The sequence below is a fragment of the Haematobia irritans genome, chromosome 2 (genome assembly GCF_050003625.1).
Source record: "Haematobia irritans isolate KBUSLIRL chromosome 2, ASM5000362v1, whole genome shotgun sequence".
In the NCBI taxonomy this organism is placed as follows: domain Eukaryota; kingdom Metazoa; phylum Arthropoda; class Insecta; order Diptera; family Muscidae; genus Haematobia; species Haematobia irritans.
The window spans coordinates 60003778-60026619 of NC_134398.1; the positions used below are offsets into that span (position 1 = coordinate 60003778).

The window sequence follows — 22842 nt, forward strand, 5'->3', positions numbered from 1 at the left end:
GGATAATCCAACGCTGAAAAACTTTTTGGTGTTAGGTCGAAGCAGGAATCGAACCCATGACCTTGTGTATGCAAGGCGGGCATGCTAACTATTGCATCACGGTGTTGAAAACATCTCACATTTTTAAACGCTTTTTTTGCTTTGTTGTCAAGACGAAAAAAAACAACAAATTGAAAGCCTTTGATCAATATTTTTTATATTCTTATCAATTTTTTTTTTCAGATTTGAAAATTTTTTCACTCCGACCGAGTGTTGAACATGCGTTTGTTGTCACCATAACAGATCGCCTTAGCACACACAACTATATTTGGCCATATTTGCTTGGTGTCGTTACAACCCTTGCAATTCTTCCATCGAACATTTGCCATCATAACAGCCTTCCCACGCAGTATGAGCTTGCAGGTAGCTAGGGGCATACCAACAAATTCTAGTTCCCCTGGAATATGTAAGGTAGTCCCTAGGCTTGCCAACTCATCCGCTTCACAGTTCCCCGGTATGTTCCTATGGCCAGGCACCCATATTAGGTGAATATTGTACTGCTCAGCCATCTCATTGAGAGATTTGCGGCAGTCGATGACCGTTTTCGAGTTGAGGAACACAGAGTCCTAGGATTTTATTGCAGGTTGACTGTCTGAGTATATATTAATTCTTCACATTTTTTGGAACATTACTTCTCAGTCAATTCGCCACCTCTCTTATTGCTAATATTTCAGCCTTAAAAACACTACAGTGATTAGGTACTCTTTTCGCTATTCGAAGCTCCAGGTCATTAGAATATACTCCGAACCCCACTTGTCCATCCAATTTGGAGCCATCAGTGTAGAAATCTATATATTCTTTATTCTCCGGGGTCTGTGTGCACCACGCCTCACTGTTGGGGATTAGAGTCTCAAACTTTTTGTCGAAAAGTGGACTCGCCAAAGTGTAATCCACTACGTTAGGCACATCTGGCATTATTTTGAGGACCGAACTGTGACCGTAACCTTTTTTCGACCACAGCGATAGCTCGCGCAACCGCACAGCCGTTGTTGCAGCTGACTGTTTGGCCAAAATGTCTAAAAGCAATAGATGCAGCATGACATTAAGCGAATTTGTTCCTGTCTTGCTGAATGCGCCTGAAATACACAAACACGCCATACGCTGAACTTTATCTAAACAAGTCGGTTTCTGAAGTGACGGCCACCAGACTACAACACCATATAGCATTATAGGTCTAACCACTGCCGTGTATAGCCAATGCACAATTTTTGGTTTTAGTCCCCACGTTTTTCCTATTGCCTTTTTGCACGAGTACAAAGCTACAGTTGCTTTTCTCGCCCTTTCTTCAATATTAAGCTTAAAGTTCAGCTTCCTGTCCAAAATAACGCCAAGGTATTTTGCACACTCACCAAAGGGAATTTCAATACCCCCTAAGGAAATAGGCTTAACCGTGGGAGTTTTGCGATCTTTGCAGTACATGACTAATTCTGTCTTTGCAGGATTTACCCCAAGACCATTGTCTTTCGCCCATTTCTCAGTCATCCGGAGGGCCCTCTGAATAATATCTCTGATTGTGGATGGGAATTTTCCCCTGACTGCCAGAGCCACATCATCTGCGTATGTCACCACTTTTATCCGTTCTTTTTCTAGAGTAACCAGAAGGTTATTTATAGCAGCATTCCAAAGAAGAGGTGATAGAACTCCTCCTTGGGGAGTGCCTCTGTTCACATACCTTTGTATGTTTGCTTGTCCTAGTGTGGCTGAAATACGTCTCTTCATTAGCAGTTCGTCTAACAGCCTGAGTATACATGGATCAACATTCAGAGTTGTCAGTCCATTTAATATCGAGCTCGGATGGACATTATTGAACGCCCCTTCGATGTCTAGAAAAGCCACGATTGTGTATTTTTTGACAGATAGAGAGCTTTCAATAAAGCTGACTAGTTCATGTAGTGCGGTCTCAGTAGACCTGCCCTTCGAGTATGCATGCTGTCGTTTCGAGAACAAACTTGAATCGATGCTAGTTCTAAGATAAATATCTATCATCCTCTCCAGAGTCTTAAGTAGGAATGAGGATAAGCTGATTGGTCGGAAATCCTTCGCCCTCGAGTGAGAGGCTTTTCCCGCTTTAGGTATGAAAACGACTTTTGTTTCCCTCCACTTTCCTGGGATATATGATAAGTTAATACATCCTTTATATATCGCCGACAACCAGGGGATAATTTTATCAGTTACTGCTTGTAACTCCGCCGGAGTAATTCCATCAGGTCCGGGAGATTTTAATGGTCCAAAGCTATTTAGCGCCCATCTTATTCTAGTTTCCGATACAATTTCCTCGACAGGAAACGACCGCTGAGCAACTGTGGCACCGCCAGTACATGGTTCAACCGTCTGATTTCCAGGAAAATGTGTGTTCAATAGTACCTCCAGCGTCTCCTCAGTGGACGTTGTCCAATTGCCCTCCGATGTTTTTATGAAACCTGGAGAGGAGTTGGTGGATGCTAGAACCTTCCGTAGTCTGGAAGCCTCGGACGTATTCTCAATACTGCTGCAGTAATCATTCCAAGAGTTATGCTGAGCCTTTCTCAGTTCTCGCTTGTATCCTCTCAGATTCTTCTTGTAAGCGTCCCAGTCCTCGGGGCTCTGGTGGACTTTGCCTTGTTAAAGAGCTTCCTGCAGGATTTCCTCATATTACTTAATTCCGTAGACCACCATGGTGGTCGATTTTTCCCCCTTGGCTTCCCTCTAGGGCATGCAGCTTTCAGTGAGATGTTGAACGTAAACGAGTAATCAAACTAGTTTATGATCATTCGTTTAAGTTATTGCAACCAATTCACGCCAACAATGCTATACTCAAGATTATATATCACTTCCGAGCAATATTTCTATTAAAATGAGCAATTATATCAGCGCTATGTAGAAGCTGCTCTAAACCGGGACATCGCCTACAAAAATCAGCACTGATTCGATTGTTTTGTAAGCAGTTGGTACTGTCTCTCTCCCTTACAATCCTGCTGAAATAGTGCTTCATTTTTTGCTGGGTATCACCTGCGGATAATATTTTTATCAAATACTTTTGTTTTAATATTATATTTTATGTTATGCATCGTTTTTATTTAGTTATTTTCGGTACATATTTTTTCCATTTAAAATCTAAAAAAAAATTGAAATTGTTCGTAACTTGCAAAATCTTCTCAAAAAAACGTTCAATGAAGCGAAAACGTCAACTGGCAACGGTTAAAATCACCGCATATATAGCATTGATATTATTTGTATGGTCATTGAAATTTACATCCACATCATAAAATTTATGAGACATACTTAGAATAAGGAACATCTCATTGGGGTAAGGAAAGTTTCTAACAAATTTTAGAAGTAAACTCAAACAAAATATTTTTTTAAACTAATTTACTTTTATTTTAGCAATAAATTGCCGTACTAAACTAGAGTCTTTAGGAATTTTTTTTTTGTTCCATTTGTTTTGAAGGAAATGGGATCCTATGAAAATTTAAATTTCATGTTGATATAGAACTGGAACATAAATTTCAATGAATGAAATTCCTATTCTTAAAATTAAATATAGTGAAATATATTTTAATTTTATAAGAAAGAATGGCTCTACTATGATATGGGTAGGATAAAAACCATGTTGAATTTTATTACATTTTTTCTAAAAAATAAAATCGATGAACTAAAACAAATTATAATTTTTTGTTTTATTTCTTTTACTTTCACATAAACACAGAAAAAAGTGAATATTTGAATCAAATATAAAAATGGTGATATCAATTATTTTTATATTTATTCAGCCTATTGTGAAAATCATAATTGCAATTAGCCAAATGTAATTTTAAAATGGTAATCTAACAAATAGCTTCACTTGGTATAACATCCTGGGCCAAGCCCATTATCAAGGCTACCAATTCAATCATGGATACGTTCTTCAAGGCTTTATTTAAAGGTGGCACTACCAAATATTCCAAAGCATCACTAACAGCTTCACCATTGTCTTCAAATGTTAAGCGTATAAATTCTTCAATCCATGAGTTAAAGAATTTCGAATAAATCACACTATCCATAATGCCAGTAGTTTTCGATTTGGATGTTTCCAAATCAAGCTTTACCTTAAATGACCAAATCGTTAAGCCTCCTGTTAAATTTGGTCTCAATTTAAAACTACCATGAGCACGTAGATTCATCAGTTCCAATTGGAATAGACCATCACCATGGAAACCAATAATTGGACCAAATACACCAGTGATTCCATTTAGTTTATAAGAACTTTTAGCCAAGATTGAGGGAAATTTAAAATCAAAGGTGATTTTTTGCAACACATTATTCCAATTCAAATCGACAATGTCGAATTCATTGAGGCCCGTGATGATCAGGTTTGATAAGTTGCCTTTCAAGCTACAAATATAGGAAAAAATGACAAATTAAGAATTAATATTCCATTTTCTGGAATACATACCTCCATGTATTAACAGCTATATTGAATTCCTTAAAATCTTCTTCGTAAGGGGCCAAAGTAGGAATTCCAGCTGGTTCGTAACCACATTTCATTTGCAGTTTAACAAATTCCATAAAATCTCTTAAATCATCATCAAATTTCGTTCGTCCTTCAGGTTGTCGACTTTCTTCATTGGCCTGACAGGTGTTTAAGAATATCAATAAAATTACAGTATAAATCAGAAATAAATGTCTTAATTTAAACATTTTTATGGTATCGTACAACTCTATGAAATGCTACCGTTTTCTGGATTATTTTAAGACAACTGATTATAAGGTAAATTTAAAGTTGGTTATTAATCATGTTCACGTCAAATTAAATATTTTTGCGATTAGATTTTGCTTGTATTGTTTTTGTTTATAGATAAAGATAAAGCATTATTGTACCCTACGCTCCAGTTGGCACTATGCGTTTGCGTTTTGACCAACTGTCAAGAACTATATATCAAGGATGAATATTCCAAATATTCTTAGTCTATAATTTAAGTTTTTTCTCTTTGATCTAAAGATTACAGGAGTATACCGAAAGAACAATTTTGAAGGCGCATCAAAAATGAACAATTTTTAAAGCGCATCATAGATGGTAAACGCATTTAAAATCTCTTTATTTTAGCGAAATTTGTTCTTAATTTTATGTAAATTTAAATGTAATCAGTGATTTAGTGCGAAATCAAATACTAACAGTTAAAGGTGAGTATTAAGTTCGAGTTTAGCCGCTAAAATCGCTAAAGTGAAAACTAAATCTGTAAGAAAAATGCATGAAATTATACGTATTTGTTGCAAATTTTATTACAACTTGATGGGGAATAGCCCAGAGCAAAATTTTCACAAATTTTGTATTCCTTAAATTGGATTATTAAAGAAAAGTAATCGTGAAAAAATGACGTTTTTAGCGGCTAAAGTCGAACTTAATACCCACCTTAAGGCAAAACTCTTTGGATCCAAGTGAGCCTTTTTTAACGTAGAAGTAGCATTTTTATCCGAATATGTTTTTAAAATCTAAATTTTTTCGTTAAAATAAAAACATTTTAATTAAACGGAATTTCATAATCTTTGATTTAAATATTTTCATAAAATTTTCAAATTTGCATCATTCCGTTAAAATTTCCTTAAAGTAAAGGAACACATTTCAGATATAAATAAATTATCTGCACTGTTAAAAAAATATGTTTTTCATATGTTCCGATATAAACAAAATGTGTTTCGGGCACAATTTTTAAACACAATATATGTAAGTGCAAACATGCAATGTTCCTAAACTAACACTAAATGTTTGGGACACATATGTTAATATGTTAGAATATATTATGTTTGGGCATGAATGTTTAATAAAAATAATATGTGTGAATGTAAACATATATAAATTTACAAATTTCGAGTAAACATATATATGTTGTGATATTTTATTCAGAGAGCGACAGAGAAAGAGAGAGAGAGAGAGAGAGTATAGAGAAAGAAATAGAGATGGAAACCGGGAGGGTTGACGAAAGAAATCAACACAGCGAGAGAATGAAAAGAGAGCAATTTCTGTGAAACCGCTTGTATGTTGTTTTTATGATAAGGCCAAAAATTTGATATGCTTAAATCTAAATATTATTTAATTTGAATATTAGAATGAGTATTCGAAGTAAAGAGAATAGACATTCGGAACGAAGAGAATAGACATTTGAAAAAAAAACCGGCATGTGTTTTCGTCTTGAGAGCAGCATTTTATGTATGTGTGGACATGTGTTTTGTTTATCATTTTGGCATTATGGGCACAGTTTTTTTTCTTGGTTCGTTAAAAGAAATCGGAACGTAGCTAACCACTGCTCCACGTGGCCAACAAATGTATGTTTCTGTTAAATAATGTTATGCTTTCATGGGCTCGTGGGCGCTGCAAACTATGGTATATAAATGTAACTTATAACGATAATTGTCTATTTGTGACTATAACAGCTACGTAGCCCAGTGGTAGTGTATTGGGTTACAAATTGCATGGTTCCCGGTTCGATTCTCCGTCCAGGCGAAAGGTAAAATTTAAAAAAATTATAAAATTGAATAATTTCTTCAACATTATTTGTATTACAGAACAAGTAAAGAAAGTCTAAAGTCGGGCGGGAGCGACTATATTATACCCTGCACCACTTTGTATATCTAAATTTTCGATACCATATCACATCCGTTAAATGTGTTGGGGACTATATATAAAGGTTTGTCCCTAATACATACATTTAAATATCACTCGATCTGGACAGAATTTGACAGACTTCTACAAAATCTATAGACTCAAAATTTAAGTCGGCTAATGAACTAGGGTGGAACACAATGTTAGTAAAAAAATATGGGAAACGTTTGAATCTGAAGCAATTTTAAGGAAACTTCGAAAAGGTTTATTTATGATTTATCGCTCGATATATATGTATTAGAAGTTTAGGAAAATTAGAGTCATTTTTACAACTTTTCGACTAAGCAGTGGCGATTTTACAAGGAAAATTTTGATATTTTGACCATTTTTGTCGAAATCAGAAAAACATATATATGGGAGCTATATCTAAATCTGAACCGATTTCAACCAAATTTGGCACGCATAGCAACAATGCTAATTATACTCCCTGTGCAAAATTTCAACTAAATCGGAGTTAAAAATTGCCCTCTGTGGTCATATGAGTGTAAATCGGGCGAAAGCTATATATGGGAGCTATATCTAAATCTGAACCGATTTCAACCAAATTAGGCACGCATAGCTACAATGATAATTCTACTCGCTGTGCAAAATTTCAACTAAATCGGAGTAAAAAATTAGCCTCTGTGGTCATATGAGTGTAAATCGGGCGTAAGCTATATATGGGAGATATATCTAAATCTGAACCGATTTCAACCAAATTTGGCACGCATATCTACAATGCTAATTATACTGCATGTGCAAAATGTCAACTAAATCGGAGCAAAAAATTGGCCTCTGTGGTCATATGAGTGTAAATCGGCCGAAAGCTATATATTGGAGCTATATCTAAATCTGAACCGATTTCAACCAAATTTGGCACGCATAGCAACAATGCTAATTATACTCCCTGTGCAAATTTCAACTAAATCGGAGCAAAAAATTGGCCTCTGTGGTCATATGAGTGTAAATCGGCCGAAAGCTATATATTGGAGCTATATCTAAATCTAAACCGATTTCAACCAAATTTGGCACGCATAGCTACAATGCTAATTCTACTCCCTGTGCAAAATTTCAACTACCGATTTCAATAAAATTTGGCACACTTGACTATAGTACTAATTGTTCTTCTTGTGCAAAATTGTAGGCAAATTAGGGTAAAACTCTGGCTTCTGGGGCCATATAAGTCCATATCGGGCGAAATATATATATGGGAGCTATATCTAAATCTGAACCGATTTCTTCCAAAATCAATAGGGTTCTATTCTGACCCAAATTAGGAACATGTGCCAAATTTGAAGGCGATTGGACTTAAATTGCGACCTAGACTTTGATCACAAAAATGTGTTCACAGACAGACGGACGGACGGATAGACGGACATGGTCATATCGACTCAGGGACCCACCCTGAGCATTGTTGCCAAAGACACCATGTGTCTATCTCGTCTCCTTCTGGGTATTGCAAACATATGCACTAACTTATAATACCCTGTTCCACAGTGTGGAGCAGGGTATAAAAAGGTGCAAAGAACTAAAAATTTCGTTGAAGTGAAAATTATGCGATGGAATGAGCACAATCTTCTTGGGGAGAAAATTCTTCCAAGCATATAATATTTTTGGGCTCAAAATGCTTCCAAACATATAATATGTTCACATAAAACAAACATAATAATGTTTCGGCAATATCCAATAATATATGTGCTTCCTGCAAAATATGTTTGGAACATATGTTAGAGAAGCGATTTTTTTTGAGGGTGTGCAAATTAAATAAGATTAAAGATTAAACAGCTTTAATTATAGACTAAATAGCTTTAATTATAGACTTAAATTGATTTAAAATAAAATTAAAGTGAAAATTTAGAAATTATAGTTTGGTTTGAAGTATATCTAATAATGATGACTTTTAAATTTGTTTGTATTTGAATAGCTTTGTAAAAAGATAATGCATTTTCTTATACAATTATTTTTCGAGCTTTATGGACAGATAGATTAAGGAACATGGTTAATAGAGCCATTGAAAATTCATTTTCTTTTTGGATCCGGAAGTGGTGCAAAATTAGCGTAGAAGCGATGAACTTTACACACGCTCACAAAAAATCGCTTCTGTAACATATACTCCCAAACATATTTTGCTTCAAGCATATACATTTTTGGGTATTGCCCAAACATTTATATGTTTGATCTCTTCCAATATATAATATGTTTGAAAGCATATTGGTCTAAACAATATATGTTTGGGTAGTCTAAGTTCCAAACATTTTGTATTTTTGCATCCAAATTCAATAATGTTGTCTTCCAAAAAACAATATGTTATTATGTGAACATATAATATGTTTGGAAGCATTTTGCACCCAAAAATATTATATGCTTAAAAAAAATTCTCCCAAATAATAATGTGCTCAAAATTTTATTTATTTATTTATATATTTACAATCATAATGAATTATGAAAATAAACAGGTAATATAGGTGCTAACAACATAGGTTTTCGACCTGAATGCTCAAAATTTTGTTTCTGCCCAATTGTATATCCCCCCACATCTTTCTCACTTCCACGAGATTTTTTACCTTTTTCTGTAATACAAACATTGTAGAAGAAATTATTCAATTGTATGATTTTTTTATTTTAATTTTACCTTTTGCCGGACGGGAATTCGAACAGCGGACCACACAGTTTGTAAGGATCAAAAAAGTAGCTGATCAATTGCCCAAGGAAAAATAAAATGTTAATTTTGTAATAACAAGCAACAACCACCAACTTAATTCAATATCGCTCCCTGTTAAATAGCGCTCCAAGCTACTAAACACATATATGTTTATAGGCTATTTCTAAATTAATATATGTTTGCATCCAAGCATATTATATTTACAAACATTTTATGTCCCAAACATAATATCTTCTAACATATTAACATATATGTCCCAAACATGTTATGCTAGTTTATGAACATTATATGCTTGCACTCAAAAATATTGTGTTTAAAAATTTGTGTTCCAAACATATAATGTTTATAGCCAAACATATGAAAAACAGTCTTTTTCATCCGTGCATGGGCTTATACTAAGACGGATGTTCACCATTTAAACAGCTATTGTCTTGAATTTACATCACTTCTTAAGGTGTGATCCGAATTCTAGATGTGAATTAAACAATTTTGTGATATTTTGCCAAATAAATAATTTTTATATTTTTTATGATTTTTAATGCATTCTAACGCTTGTCTGAAACGTTTTACTTCAAATATTTCCAAAAATTTGCAATTTTTTTATTCATTTTTGAAACAAAAATTTTAAAAATATGAAAAAAGCGAGTTATAAAAAAATTGAATTAAAAGAACTTCCTGTGCAGTTAAAATTAAGAACATCGTTGGGAGGAAATTTTTGGAAGTACTTTTAAAGTAGTGCCTTAAGAAGAACTTCCAATTTTTTTGCTGGGATGTAATCTGTATCCTAATTTTAATTTTATAGAGCCTAGATATCTGACAGCTATATAGCTTCCTAAGAACTTTCTTTGTATTCAGGTAGCTAAATCAATACCAAAATCCTCAAGGCAAAGGTAAAAAATCAATTTTTTTTAGCATTTTATTAAACGAATCCTCCGTTGTTTCCGATATAAATAAAGTATTAAATAAAAAATTTAAATAATTTGTTGTCGATTTTTTATAGTAATATTCTTATTGTTATTATCTCTCTAATCTTCGTTGCCGAAGAACTAAAAATGTAGAATAGATATTTATGCCAGAGTTGTTGTTCTGAATTTGATCGTTTTCCTAAAAGTATGCTTAACTTTTTGCATAGTTATAAAGTAAAGTAGTAACTGGAAGTTAAATTTCTTATTGGAAGTTAATTTCTCATGTTGGCGACATAATCGATACTGCAGCTAATTTATGTAATCGTTGATGCATTTATCGGAGAGAAATCTTAAGGCTTGGGCACATTATAAGATGATCTTTAGACATAATATTAGTGAATACCATGTTATTGGCATTTACATGGGAATAATTAAAAATAATTAGTTTCAGGTATCATTTGGATCATAGAGTTGACAAACAAAAAAAATTAGTTACTACATTCCAAGATTGATTTTCAAATATTTTTATTACGAAACGTCAATTTCAATGTAAATTAATTAATCGTCCTGAAACTTGGCATCTTTCTTTCTTCAAAGAACATCGTTATTGATTTTGGAAAAAAATTGGTTCAGATTTAGATATAGCTGCAATATATGTTACATTTATCACCGATTTGATCATAATTGACGTGTTTATGAACTGATCTTCTTTAAACATCTAAATGTTTTTCGGTTGCCGTGAAACCTGCAAATATCAGCCACATCGTTTCAGATTTAGATCTAGCCCTACGGCCCTACGCAAAAAAAAAAGAAAAGAAATCCGTAGTTAAACTAATGCTAAATTTAATATTTGCTAGTAGTTAGGTTTTAAATATTAATTTTTTTTAAATGTTCTCATTTTATGAACTAAACGTGGGTATAAGATTCAATGACCGTACACATACGTTTAATATGAACTAAAGGAAACGAACATTTTCGTACGATTCCCAAAAGTAGTAAGAATGAACTACTGGATATGATTTGGCGCCTATGATTTTCTTCTTTACTTTTAGCTCATTTTTATACCCTTCACCACTACTGTGGTACAGGCTATAATAAGTTTGTGCATTTGTATGTAACGCCAAGAAGGAGTAATCATAGACCAACCTTTTAGTATACGGATCGGCTTAGAATTAAATTCTGAGTCGATTTAGCGATGTCCGTCTGTCTGTCTGTCCGTCTGTCTGTCCGTCTGTCTGTCTGTCTGTCTGTCTGTCTGTCTGTCTGTCTGTTGATGTATTTTTGTGTGCAAAGTACAGCTCGCAGTTTTAGTCCGATTGTCCTAAAATTTGGTATAGGGCCCTGTTTCGGCTCCAAGACGATCCCTATTGATTTTGGAAAAAATCGGTTCAGATTTAGATATAGCTGCCATATATATTTTTCACCGATCTGGTCATAATTGGCGTGTATATCAACCGATCTTCCTCAAATTCCGTACATCCGAATATTTTATGAGTCTCGAAAAACTTGCAAAATATCAGCAAAATCGGTTCAGATTTAGATATAGCTCCCATATATAGCTTTCGCCCGATTTACACTCATTTGCCCACAGAGTCCAATTTTTTGCTCCGATTTAGTTGAAATTTTGCATAGGGAGTAGAATTAGCATTGTAACTACGCGTGCCAAATTTGCTTGAAATCGGTTCAGATTTGGATATATCTCCCATATAAAGCTTTCGCCCGATTTACACTCATATGACCACAGAGGCCAATCTTTAACTCCGATTTAGTTGAAATTTTGCACAGGGAGTAGAATTAGCATTGTAGCTGTGCGTGCCAAATTTGGTTTAAATCGGTTCAGATTTAGATATAGCTCCCATACATATGTTTTTCTGAGTACATTTCCGGTACATTTCCGGCGGAAAGGGGTCATTGTAATACATGTTTTTTTTTTAACCACTTAACTTATCACAAATCCAATTATACACGATTATTCGTCATCTCAATACCTTTCATTTAAATTCCAACAACGATATAGTCGGACATTTTTAACTCGAGATATAATTTGTTTAGTGAAAAAAGAGCGAAAAACTAATAATAACGGGATATCTCAAAAACTGTTCCATAACCAATTTTTCGAATTCAGTAGATCAAAATACATAAGAAAAATCACCTCTCGTCAAATGTACATGAAAAAAAATATTTTGTAAACTAATGTTATTTTTGGCACGAGTGACAACCATGTTTGTGGAATCTGTACTTTTATCATTGTTAAATATAATCATATATTATTATTTTTTAAATAATGAACAACACATATTACGTTTTTATTAATATCGTTTATTCATGTCTTCTAAAAAGTTTGTTGTTTTCTTCTCAACAAAAACAAAATTAAAGAAAACTATACAATTCAATTTAACTTAAGCCCAAGGATCGGCAGGAGCAACACAGTTGGATACGATGGGATCATCTTCACTTTCACCTTCAGAGCTGGAGAAGATCATATCAATCAAAGTCCAGAAATCGTTACCCTTCAACATTTTGTTGACCTTAGGGACCAAGTTATCTTCAATGAAGTCGGAAATTTCAGCTTGATTATTGTTAATGCCCATTTCAACGAAGTTCTCAATTTGACGGTTGATCATACGGTTAATGGAACCATCACCCATGAAACCAGTAATTTCCGAGGTACAGGATTCCAATGTGATTTGAGTCTTCAAGGAGGTAATCTTAATGGAACCCCACAAGATGGGCAATTTGTATTTCAAAGTACCAGCAATACGCAAATTCTTCAAACCAAAGTCCAAAGTACCATCACCTTCATATTCGACAGAAAGACCCAATTGACGCATGGCATCCAAAATGGTATCGGTTTCATATTTGGAAGCGGAGGCAACAATGTTCTTGAACAAGAAATCAAAAGTGATCTTGGAGGTGAACATGTTAAGCTTGAACTTTTGGATTTTGAAGTTGTCCAAGCCATCGACACGCAATTTCCAAACTTTGTCGACGGTTCTAAAATGAGGAAATAAGGGATATGACTGTTATTTGTTACTCTTAAACACAAATCAGAAAATTATTTTATAAAGCGTTTGAAGATTGGAGAAATTCGTAGGTACATTGATTAAGATTTTAGTTATAATATTAACATCTTCAGATAAAAAAATTGCTGGATGTTATATTTACATGAATCATTTTTGTGCAATACCTCAAACAATATCTACTTTTTGTCGTTTTCAAAACTTAGAGTCGTAAAAGCTGACATTCAACATTTTGGTTTAGAAAAGTCGACTTTTCACGTCGCTAATCTGGATGTTTTGATGACAGAATCGTCTAGACCAACCATGCCGTGCGGTACTGCAGTCTGGTGATCAGTGATTTTAGTATATGATGTTTTTAAGTCCATTTTGTGAAAAAGATACAGATTGCCTTAATTCATATTGCATCCATTGTCGTCAAATACATTTGCTACTTTAAGGGCGATAACAGGATAAATATTGTGTATCCCACCTCAGTAATGCTGGTGACATTTCCTGGGGTTTCACTGTGTGGAATGTGGAACGCCGTTCGGACTCGGCTATAAAAAGGAGGTCCCTTGTCATTGAGCTTAACATGGAATCGGGCAGCACTCAGTGATAAGGGAGAAGTTCACCACTGTGGTATCACAAGGGACTGAATAGTCTAAGTTAGCCTGATACATAGGGCTGCCACATAACCTAACCTAACCTATTCGTGTAAGCAACAAGTAAACATGCGCAAGGACCCCTATGCTAGATCATATAGAATAGCAAAAAGTGCAAGAGATCGTTGATATTAGTATGTTAGACCAGAAAGAGTCAAGAAGTTGTTTCGCTTGCACAAAAGTCAATAGTTAACGAATTCGGTTTTCTCCGAGGAGAATCCATTCCAAATTGAGCAGCTTTTGAAAAAAGAAAATGTCGGGTTTCCGTGCCAAAGAGGTCAGCTGCAAATTGGCACCTTCGGTTGGTTACCAGATGATAATGATGACTAATCGATCGTGCCGAATATTATCGGGAAAATATCGGGGAAGACAGTATTGAAGCCCTGGGCTGACAAACATTTCGACCTCATACCATACACTCGACACACGTCAATAAAGAGCGGTTCCTTGCTTCATTTCAAAATCTCCGGATCTCAACCCGTTGCACTTTTACGCTTGCGGGATTTTAGAGAGTAAGGTTGGCACTAAAAAGTACCAAGGTGTCGATCATCTCAATTGTCGGTCGAAAATGGCCCAAAAGTACCGCAGACCATCGCAATCAGATGCGTCAATCAATCATTTCTACCATACAATGGTCACCAAAATCTCCGGATATCAATCCGTTAGACTTTTACGCCTGAGAGATTTTAGAGAGTATGGTTGGCACTCAAAAATACAATAGTGTCGGCCCTTTGACGAAAATGGGCAAAAATAACTCAGAGTCACATATGATGGCCTTGATTAAGGCCATAATCTAAACTGATTCTAATATTGTATGTTATTTCAACATTTGCTGCTATGATATAAAAATGATATCTTTGAATTTTAGTTTGCTCTGGAAACGAAAGCAATCTACTGAAGCAGTGTGAAGGTATGCTTACTATTCACAGAACTACCAATATTCAGCCTACTGGACCTGCTCCTTCAGAAAATCTAAAACATAGGACCAACATATGTTTTAGATTTTTTGTGATGGATATATCCCCTAGAAAATGTCAAACCTTCTATGAGTACTTATTTATTTTCAATACTTATAGAATTTACTCTTGTCTAAGTGTAGAATGCTTTTGAAGATATAGAAACATAATCTCAACCCATTTCCCCCAAGCGTTTGGTATTTCAATTGTCTGTGTATACTCACTCCAAAATTCCTTTCTTCAAAGAGATTTCAGCTTCACGAAGCTTCAAGGGAGCCAATGGGGGGATACCATATTGAGGCCATCCACAGGGCATTTGCTTTTGTACTTTGCGGATCATACGACGAATTTGCCAGGACAAAATGAATTGAGGAGCAACTACATTTGAACAGAATAAGTGAATATTATTTTCAAAAAAAAAAAATATTACAACTCACCTTCAGCAGTACCATCTTCATGATCAACAACATATTCGATTTCTCCCTCGTTTTCCAATAAATCAGAAACATAGGCATCAACCTTTTGGCTCATGGGGCGAAGGCTTGAACCATGATTGGGTAAAACAGTGCCAGCAAGGGCAACAGTGGCAAAAGCCAAAACTAAGAGGAAGCGCATTGTATTTGCTTATGGAGAAGTAACTTTTCTATTGAATTGCTACCTATAAACTGTTTTTGCATGAGCCCCCTAATGCCTTATATATAGGTGACTGATTATTAGAACCTCAAAAAACACTAGGAGATATGGTCAATTGAATCTTATCTCTTATTCCCTGGAGGTGGTTTAGGCTAAAGCGACTTTCTTTTAATTTGAGCACAATTGTTATCATTTTGGCCAACAAAGAGGGTAAGTGCTAAAATATTTTCAAATCCAGATAAGCCTTTATTGGCAATACTTCAAATTATTGGTCAATCACTGTCTATGATTATGAGTAGTTTTGGATTTTGCGAGGTGAGAATTTGTTATCATGATATATGGCTACCGATGATGATAGACCCCCATGTGATATAAATCTTAAAATAACATTGTTTGTGTCTAAAATGACTTTATTGCCATTTTAAATTAAATGACGTGGTCTGATATCTGCTTAGCATAGAATACACTTGGAAGTTTATATCAAAATAATAATATTAAAAATTCACTGAAGTATTTAGCATTATAAATAGGCAGAGAATTTTGTGTAACGCATATTTCTAGAAAAATCCTAAATTGATTTTTGGAAAGAGTGAAAAGTTGCAATAATGTTTCACCGAAAAACCAAATGATTTTCCTTCAATTCAATCACATAAATCGTAATATCTATCACCGACCTAAATTCAAAAAATAACTGGTTCTAATTAAAACATGAAGTGATTCAATTAATTGAATATGCTTAATAATAGTTTCCAGTAAAAGAATAATTTTTGTAATTGATTAATTTTGTAATTCATTTAATAATTGTTAATAAAAAGTTTGTGATATTTTTCCAGATCTCGTAATAGTTTGAGATATAAACTTATATGCAAGTAAAGCTCTAGACAAAATATGATATTAGAAGTTATGGTTATACATTTTCCAAGAGGAAAGAAGTTGAACAAATGTATCTTTAATGCAACTACTTCAAAGCTAACATAGGTTAGCTGGGTAAAAATCTGAAGTGAATTTTTCAAATTTACTTTTATGCCATATAGTTGTGGTCCATCAAATTAATTTTCGTTTTATATGGATTTGTAATTAAAAATTATTCTATCTCCCATAAAATAATATACCTCATAAAATTCTTTTCTATATTTGATCACTACAGTTTGAAAATCATTATAATCTACTCACAAAAACTTCATTTCATTTAATTTCGTTTAAGTAATCATAATTTTATTTGATTTCTTTTTTTTTAATTCTCTGTGAAACAAAATATTGCTGCTTTTTTAGTTTTCAGCCAAGAAAGGAGCAGGAGTGGGAACACACTTTTGGTTAGAGCTACCCAACATACCCAACAAACTCCAGATCTTCTTACCCTTCAACATGGCATTGACACGGGGAACAAATACTTCTTCAATGGTCTTGCTGATTTTAGCTTGGTTACCGTTGATAACGGCAGGGATCATATATTCAATTTCATCATTGATGAATTCGTTAATCTTGCCATTGCCCAAAATACCACCAATGTTGGAGCGTACACCACCCAAACCGACAATACATTCGAATTTGTAAATCTTAATGGAGCCAAAGATGAAGGGCATCTTGTATTTGAATTGACCTTGGATGGACAAGTTTTCCAAAGCGAATTCCATGGGTCCAGAACCTTCATAACGAACAGACAAGCCCAATTCTTTCATGAAATTCATGAAAGTGTCAGTGTTCAAGATGGCAGCCTTAGCCTTCAATTCCTTAAAGTTGAAGTGGAACTTGACTTTTTTGTTCATAAGGTAAGATACCTTCAATTTCTTGATTTGCATATCATCCAAACCATCGAAACGGAAACGGATCATTTGGATGAGGGCACTGTACAATTGAAAATTAGATAAATTAGGGATTAGTAATTAGGAAAAACGAGATCGCAAAGAAATACAAACAACTTACTCAACAGCAGATTTAGCCAAATGGACTTCCAAATCAGGATTGGTGTATGGAGCCAATGGAGGAATACCAAGTTCGGGCCAACCGCAGGGCATTTGATTGACAAAGTTCTTGACGGCTTTCTTGGCTTGAGAGTTCAAGATCAAGCCCTTGGTTTCAGGTTCCATGGCTGAAGATAATCACATATTAAACGATTTTTTTTTTAACAAATTGAAAAAGAAGAAAACATAATTGGGCAATCTTCATAGGCCCAAAAACAGAGTCCAGTAAGATTTATAACATACTAAAAATATGTTTTACTAAACCAATATCTCGAAGAAAAATAGTTACATTATGAAGATGTCTTTTAATGCAAGTGGAAAAAAACTATTTTGCTTTTAAAGAGATTTTTTATTTTTTACAAAGTATTTTCTATAAGGTCAAATAAAACCGAAGTTTGGACAAATGTTGTAATCATTATCGTCAAGATGGAATATGTTTCAGATAAGATTCTTTTGTCTAAACTTTATAACTTTAATTAATATAAAATGTTTCATTCAATAAATAATTTTTAAGAGTTGGTTGGAAGTTTGTGATCTCATTCTAGATATATGAAAATTTAGAAATTGGAAATATTATTGGCTCAAGGAATTATTTATTCATTATAAAATTAATTCTAAAAATTATACTCAATATTGAATAACAGTTGTGAAAAAATCGAGAACATTTCGCAAACAATTCTCTTGCATATGTTTGATCTTTCAACCATTTATCTTCAAGGTAAAGACTATCAAATTTCATTTCCATAAACAAAACTAGTGAAAACTTTATAATTGTTGTTTGAACTACGTCGATATTGGCATAAGTTAAACATTATTTTTTGTTATCTTCATTTCTTTTGTCGTTTTAATATTGAAGTAGTACACTTTTAAACTATATCACATAGATTGATCAGTGGTACTTACTCTCATCATTAATGAATTGGTTCCATTGTTCCTCGGTCAATAATTCCACTTCGTAAGCGGCAACACAGGCCAAAAGGGCCACAAAAACTACAAAGAATTTCATGTTTATAACTTGTTAAAACACCTTTTTCTTGTGCTCACTATGCTAAGAACACAGGCTTTTATACTCTGTCCAAAAAATTTATTGATCACCCCCTCTCTCTATGACGAAAACAAAAAACAATATCAAATACAAAATCCAACAAAGAGAATTGCTATATGTTACTCATTCCAAACATATAATCATTCGTAAATTTGTAATTGTTGTTGTTACTAGTATATAACCTAAATAACCTTTATATTGATTGATTTACTCTTGTTGTGTTAATTTAGCTTGCAGTTTACAATCTTATCATTGTTTGGCTTATTTAAAGTCCACAAAATCCAAGGCGATAATAATCTATTTTGAAAATCCAAAAAGGGTTTTGAAGTGTTCAGATACTGCGCACAACTTGCAGTATCTCATCATGTTGTAGTCGATAAAATCTTTTAATAAATGCGAAATGAATTGTATTGACGTTGTTTTCAAGTTCTTTTTAATTTTAGTTCAAGTGGTAATAGAGGATTAGATATAGGTTTAAAAGAAATGTTGGCAAAAGCCAGCAGTTTCAATTACTATAGAATTATTCCACGCGTACGCAAACTTGAGGGGGGTTATGTTTCACAATTAATGCAACTTACCAGCTACATGCGTAAAAATATTGTATTTTGTTAATAGATATTGGCTTTGTTTAAAGAATTTTGGAATTGATTTGAAACCATAGAATTATTAAGACCTTGAAATCATATAAGTCTTCATAGTAAAGGAAATTTAAGGAAACATCACTTTTTTAAGTCAATATTTTATAGGTAAAGTTAGGTTACCAATGGTGTCAAGCCCGATATTTCTGGCTTAGTTAGACTATTCAGTCCATTGGGATACCACAGTGATGACCTTTTCTCTTATCATTAGTGCTGCACATTTTCATGTTTAGCTCAATGACAGGGGACCTCCATTTTATAGACTAGTCCCAAACAAAGTTGATACTCGTTCCATAAATACTCTACCAAAATTTAAAAAAAAAATTTACCAAAAATCTACCAAATTTACAAAAAATCTTATCTTGAAGTTGTTGATCATTTTTTTTTTTTTTGTTATTATGACAAAAAAAAACATGTTTTCTTCTTCTTTTTTCATTTTAGAAGTTTATTTCAGTATGTATTTGAAATATTACATGTTATGATCTCTCCTACAAGCGACAATATTTCGGACGTATAAATAACTTTTTAAATGTAAATGTGTCTAATCTTAAATATTTTAAGGATTTAGCTTGCACAAGCAAGGGGAAGTTACTACTTCTTTAAATAGGGAGAACTTACTCACAATGGACTTTCAGGGTATGACCCAATATGAAAATTAAAATTTTTAATGTTATTGAATTTATAGGAAATTTTGTCAAAATTTTACTTCTATAGAAAATTTTGTCAAAAATTTCTATAGAAGTAAACGGAAAGTTACTACTTCTTTAAAAAGGGAGAACTTACTCACAATGGACCTTGAGGGTATGACCCAACACGAAAATTAAAATTTTTAATGATATTGAATTTATAGGAAATTTTGTCAAATTTTTTACTTCTATATAAAATGTTGTCCAAATTTTATTTCTACAGAAAATAGAAGTACCTCTTAGTTGTAGAGAAGTATTTTGAAAAATCTACCAGTACATCATGAATTCTACCAAACAGTAAAAAATCTCAAAATCTGCAAGGCGGTCTTTGTTTAACGAGGGCTTCTAAATCTTTATTAAAATAATTTTCTAACTTTTACATATATAAACAAAATGATAGTCGACTTTTGGTGATTACAATCCCTAACTCAGATTGGTGGGTTATAAACAATATAATAAACTGTCAATAGCAGAAATATGTACACATAAACAATTATCAACGAAAAATTTCAAATTAAAATTTAAATTGAATTCAATTTTCAATTACAAATTTCATTGGTTCAACAAATTTTTTAATAGAAAAAAAAATCATAGAAATTGGTAGTATCAATGAAATTTTTAATTGGATCAATTAATTTTATAATTGGCGTTGGTGATTGATGGTATAATTTCTGAAATTGTTAAAAACATACAAAATTAATTAAAATTAGGAAAATTTAGGAAAATGATTGAAATTTTTAGAGTTTTATTTAAAATTTAATTAAATAAAAAATAATTCCAATTACAAATATAATTGAAAATTTTGGTGAGAAATAGTTACTTTCATACTCATATCCAAAGAAAAATCCAACCATAGATCTATGGGGCAAATAACCGGATTCTGCGGCAAAAAGTCAGTTTTTCGCTAGTTTAAATTGTAAAAACTGATAACGTCATTCTGTTTCAGACATCCCAGTAGCTCGAAATACAAAATATTAGAAAAATATGGCAACTCATTGCTTTTAAAACAATCTGGCAAAGTTGGCTGTAGATAATTTACATTGTGAATCGCTACTCAAAAAAACATATTGTAGAAAATTGGCTGTAAAAAATAAACTAATAAGCGAATCTACATTGTGTAAAACGGAAAATAGTATTACAGGTACGTAAACTAATATAAATATAATAATAAATATTAATATAATATTATAATAAATATTAAAAATTAGTTTGTGTTTGTGCGAAAAGAAATGTGTTGTGTTTAAGTGGTAAGTTTTTGTTTTATAATTTTCATGTAATGGTTATGTTTCGTGGAATGGTACTTTCTGTATTCACGTGTATTCACCGACATTTTGATATGGGAAGCAAGGTTATTCTGTGTACTTTCATGTGGTTATAAGTTTAATTCCGGCAGCGTCCGGCTTATAATGAAAAATTTTAAAAAAGTCAAAAAGTTCAGTGTTTCTAAAAGTTTGAACTCGTAACATTTTGACTGCAAAAAGGTCGAAATGCCTTTAGTGTCGTATTCCACATTTTCAAAGAATGCAAAGTAAGCCTGCATGGCATCAATAATTAAGAAAACATGTATTATTTTCGCTCGAGCCAAACAAAAATGGAAGAAACACAAAGAGCAGATGCGTCCCATTGGCTGTTTGCGGGAAATGCTTCATATAAATAAAAGTTATAATAAAGACTTGATCATGCAAAGAAGGACTCGAGGATTCACAGAATAAGAGATCTTTTCAATAGAGCCATCCTTGTGTGCAATTTGAAGCAAACTTAGGTGAAACTCTGGCCTCTGGGACCAATAAAGTGCGCATACGGTGAACGATATATATGAAAGCTATATCTAAATCTGAACCGATTTTCACCACATTTGGCATGTATTGCTAGAATGTTAATTCTGCTCCCTGTGCAAAATTTCACGTAAATCAGAGTAAAACTTTGGTCGCTGTGGTCACATTTGTGTAAATCGGACGAAGCATATATATGGGAGCTATATTTAAATCTAAACCGATTTCAACCAAATGTAGCACACTTGCAAATACTATCAATTTTACCCTTTGTGCAAAATTTGAAGAAAATCGGAGTGAAACTATGGCTTCTTGGGCCTTATATGTGCGTATCGGGCGTAAGATTTATATGGGAGCTATATCTAAATCTTAACCGATTTCCTCCCAAATCAATAGGGCTCTATCCTGACCCAATACACATACGTGTGCAAAATTCAAAGTCAATTGGTCTAAAATTGCGACCTAGACACTGAATACAAAACCACAGTCTAGTGCAGGGTGTAAATATTAACGGTTTCAATGGGCGGATCGATCTGAAAATGTCTATGAGCTCTTCTGACGTTATGTACAACATGTGTTCCAAATTTTAAACCGTAAGTGCATTTTTGTAGTTTTTGCCTCAAAATCCGGTCGTTGGCCCCATAGTGCATACCTACCAAAAAAAATTTGGAAGTTCTTCCAAACGCACACCTTTAAAAGCACTTCCAAAAGATGTACTCCCAAAGATGTTCTTTATTTTAACTACACAGGAAGTTTATTTTAATTCAATTATTTATAACTCACTTTTTTTCTTATTTTTAATGCGAAATTTTATTTAAAAAAGGTTAAAAACAGAGTAAGCATTAATAAAATGGTACCAAAATATTGCGAATTTTTCAAAATATTTTAATTCAAACGTTTCAGAAAAGCGTTAGAATGTATTAAAATCCATAACATTATAAAAGTTATTTATTTAGCAAAATATCGTAAAGTTTTTTAATTCACCTCGAAAACAATGAATTTGGATCACACCTTAAGAAGTGACGCAAATTCAGTGCAACGGCTGTTGAAATGGTGGACATCCGTCCTATGACAAGCGATGTTAAATTCATCGCTTCTGCGCCAATTTTGCACCACTTCCGGATCCAAAAATAATATTTTCACTACTTTTGTGGCGATGCTTTTTTGCTGGGTAGTTATAATCGGAAAATTCATAAAAAAGTTTTATATTAAAATATATAACGGCAAAATAATTATAAATAAACTACAATACAAGATTGACTTGCATTTTAGCCGTTAACTTTTTATTT

The 22842-nt window shown here is 33.3% G+C and overlaps 3 protein-coding genes across 3 annotated transcripts; all 3 read right to left on the minus strand.

The window, feature by feature from the left end:
- Window positions 1–3758: 3758 nt before the first annotated feature.
- On the minus strand, window positions 3759–4751 carry LOC142224591 (uncharacterized). The gene is made up of 2 exons (XM_075294374.1): window positions 4451–4751; window positions 3759–4389 (listed from the first exon to the last, which is right to left on the minus strand). The coding sequence occupies exons 1-2, from the start codon at window positions 4693–4695 to the stop codon at window positions 3843–3845; spliced, it is 792 nt and encodes a 263-aa protein (XP_075150489.1). The 5' UTR covers window positions 4696–4751; the 3' UTR covers window positions 3759–3842.
- A 7748-nt stretch (window positions 4752–12499) lies between these two features.
- LOC142224593 (uncharacterized) lies at window positions 12500–15492 on the minus strand. The gene is made up of 3 exons (XM_075294376.1): window positions 15256–15492; window positions 15043–15196; window positions 12500–13195 (listed from the first exon to the last, which is right to left on the minus strand). The coding sequence occupies exons 1-3, from the start codon at window positions 15431–15433 to the stop codon at window positions 12601–12603; spliced, it is 927 nt and encodes a 308-aa protein (XP_075150491.1). The 5' UTR covers window positions 15434–15492; the 3' UTR covers window positions 12500–12600.
- Window positions 15493–16634: 1142 nt separating this feature from the next.
- Window positions 16635–18476, minus strand: LOC142224595 (uncharacterized). Its single transcript, XM_075294378.1, has 3 exons — window positions 18316–18476; window positions 17375–17540; window positions 16635–17296 (listed from the first exon to the last, which is right to left on the minus strand). The coding sequence occupies exons 1-3, from the start codon at window positions 18416–18418 to the stop codon at window positions 16720–16722; spliced, it is 846 nt and encodes a 281-aa protein (XP_075150493.1). The 5' UTR covers window positions 18419–18476; the 3' UTR covers window positions 16635–16719.
- Between the last annotated feature and the right edge of the window lie 4366 nt (window positions 18477–22842).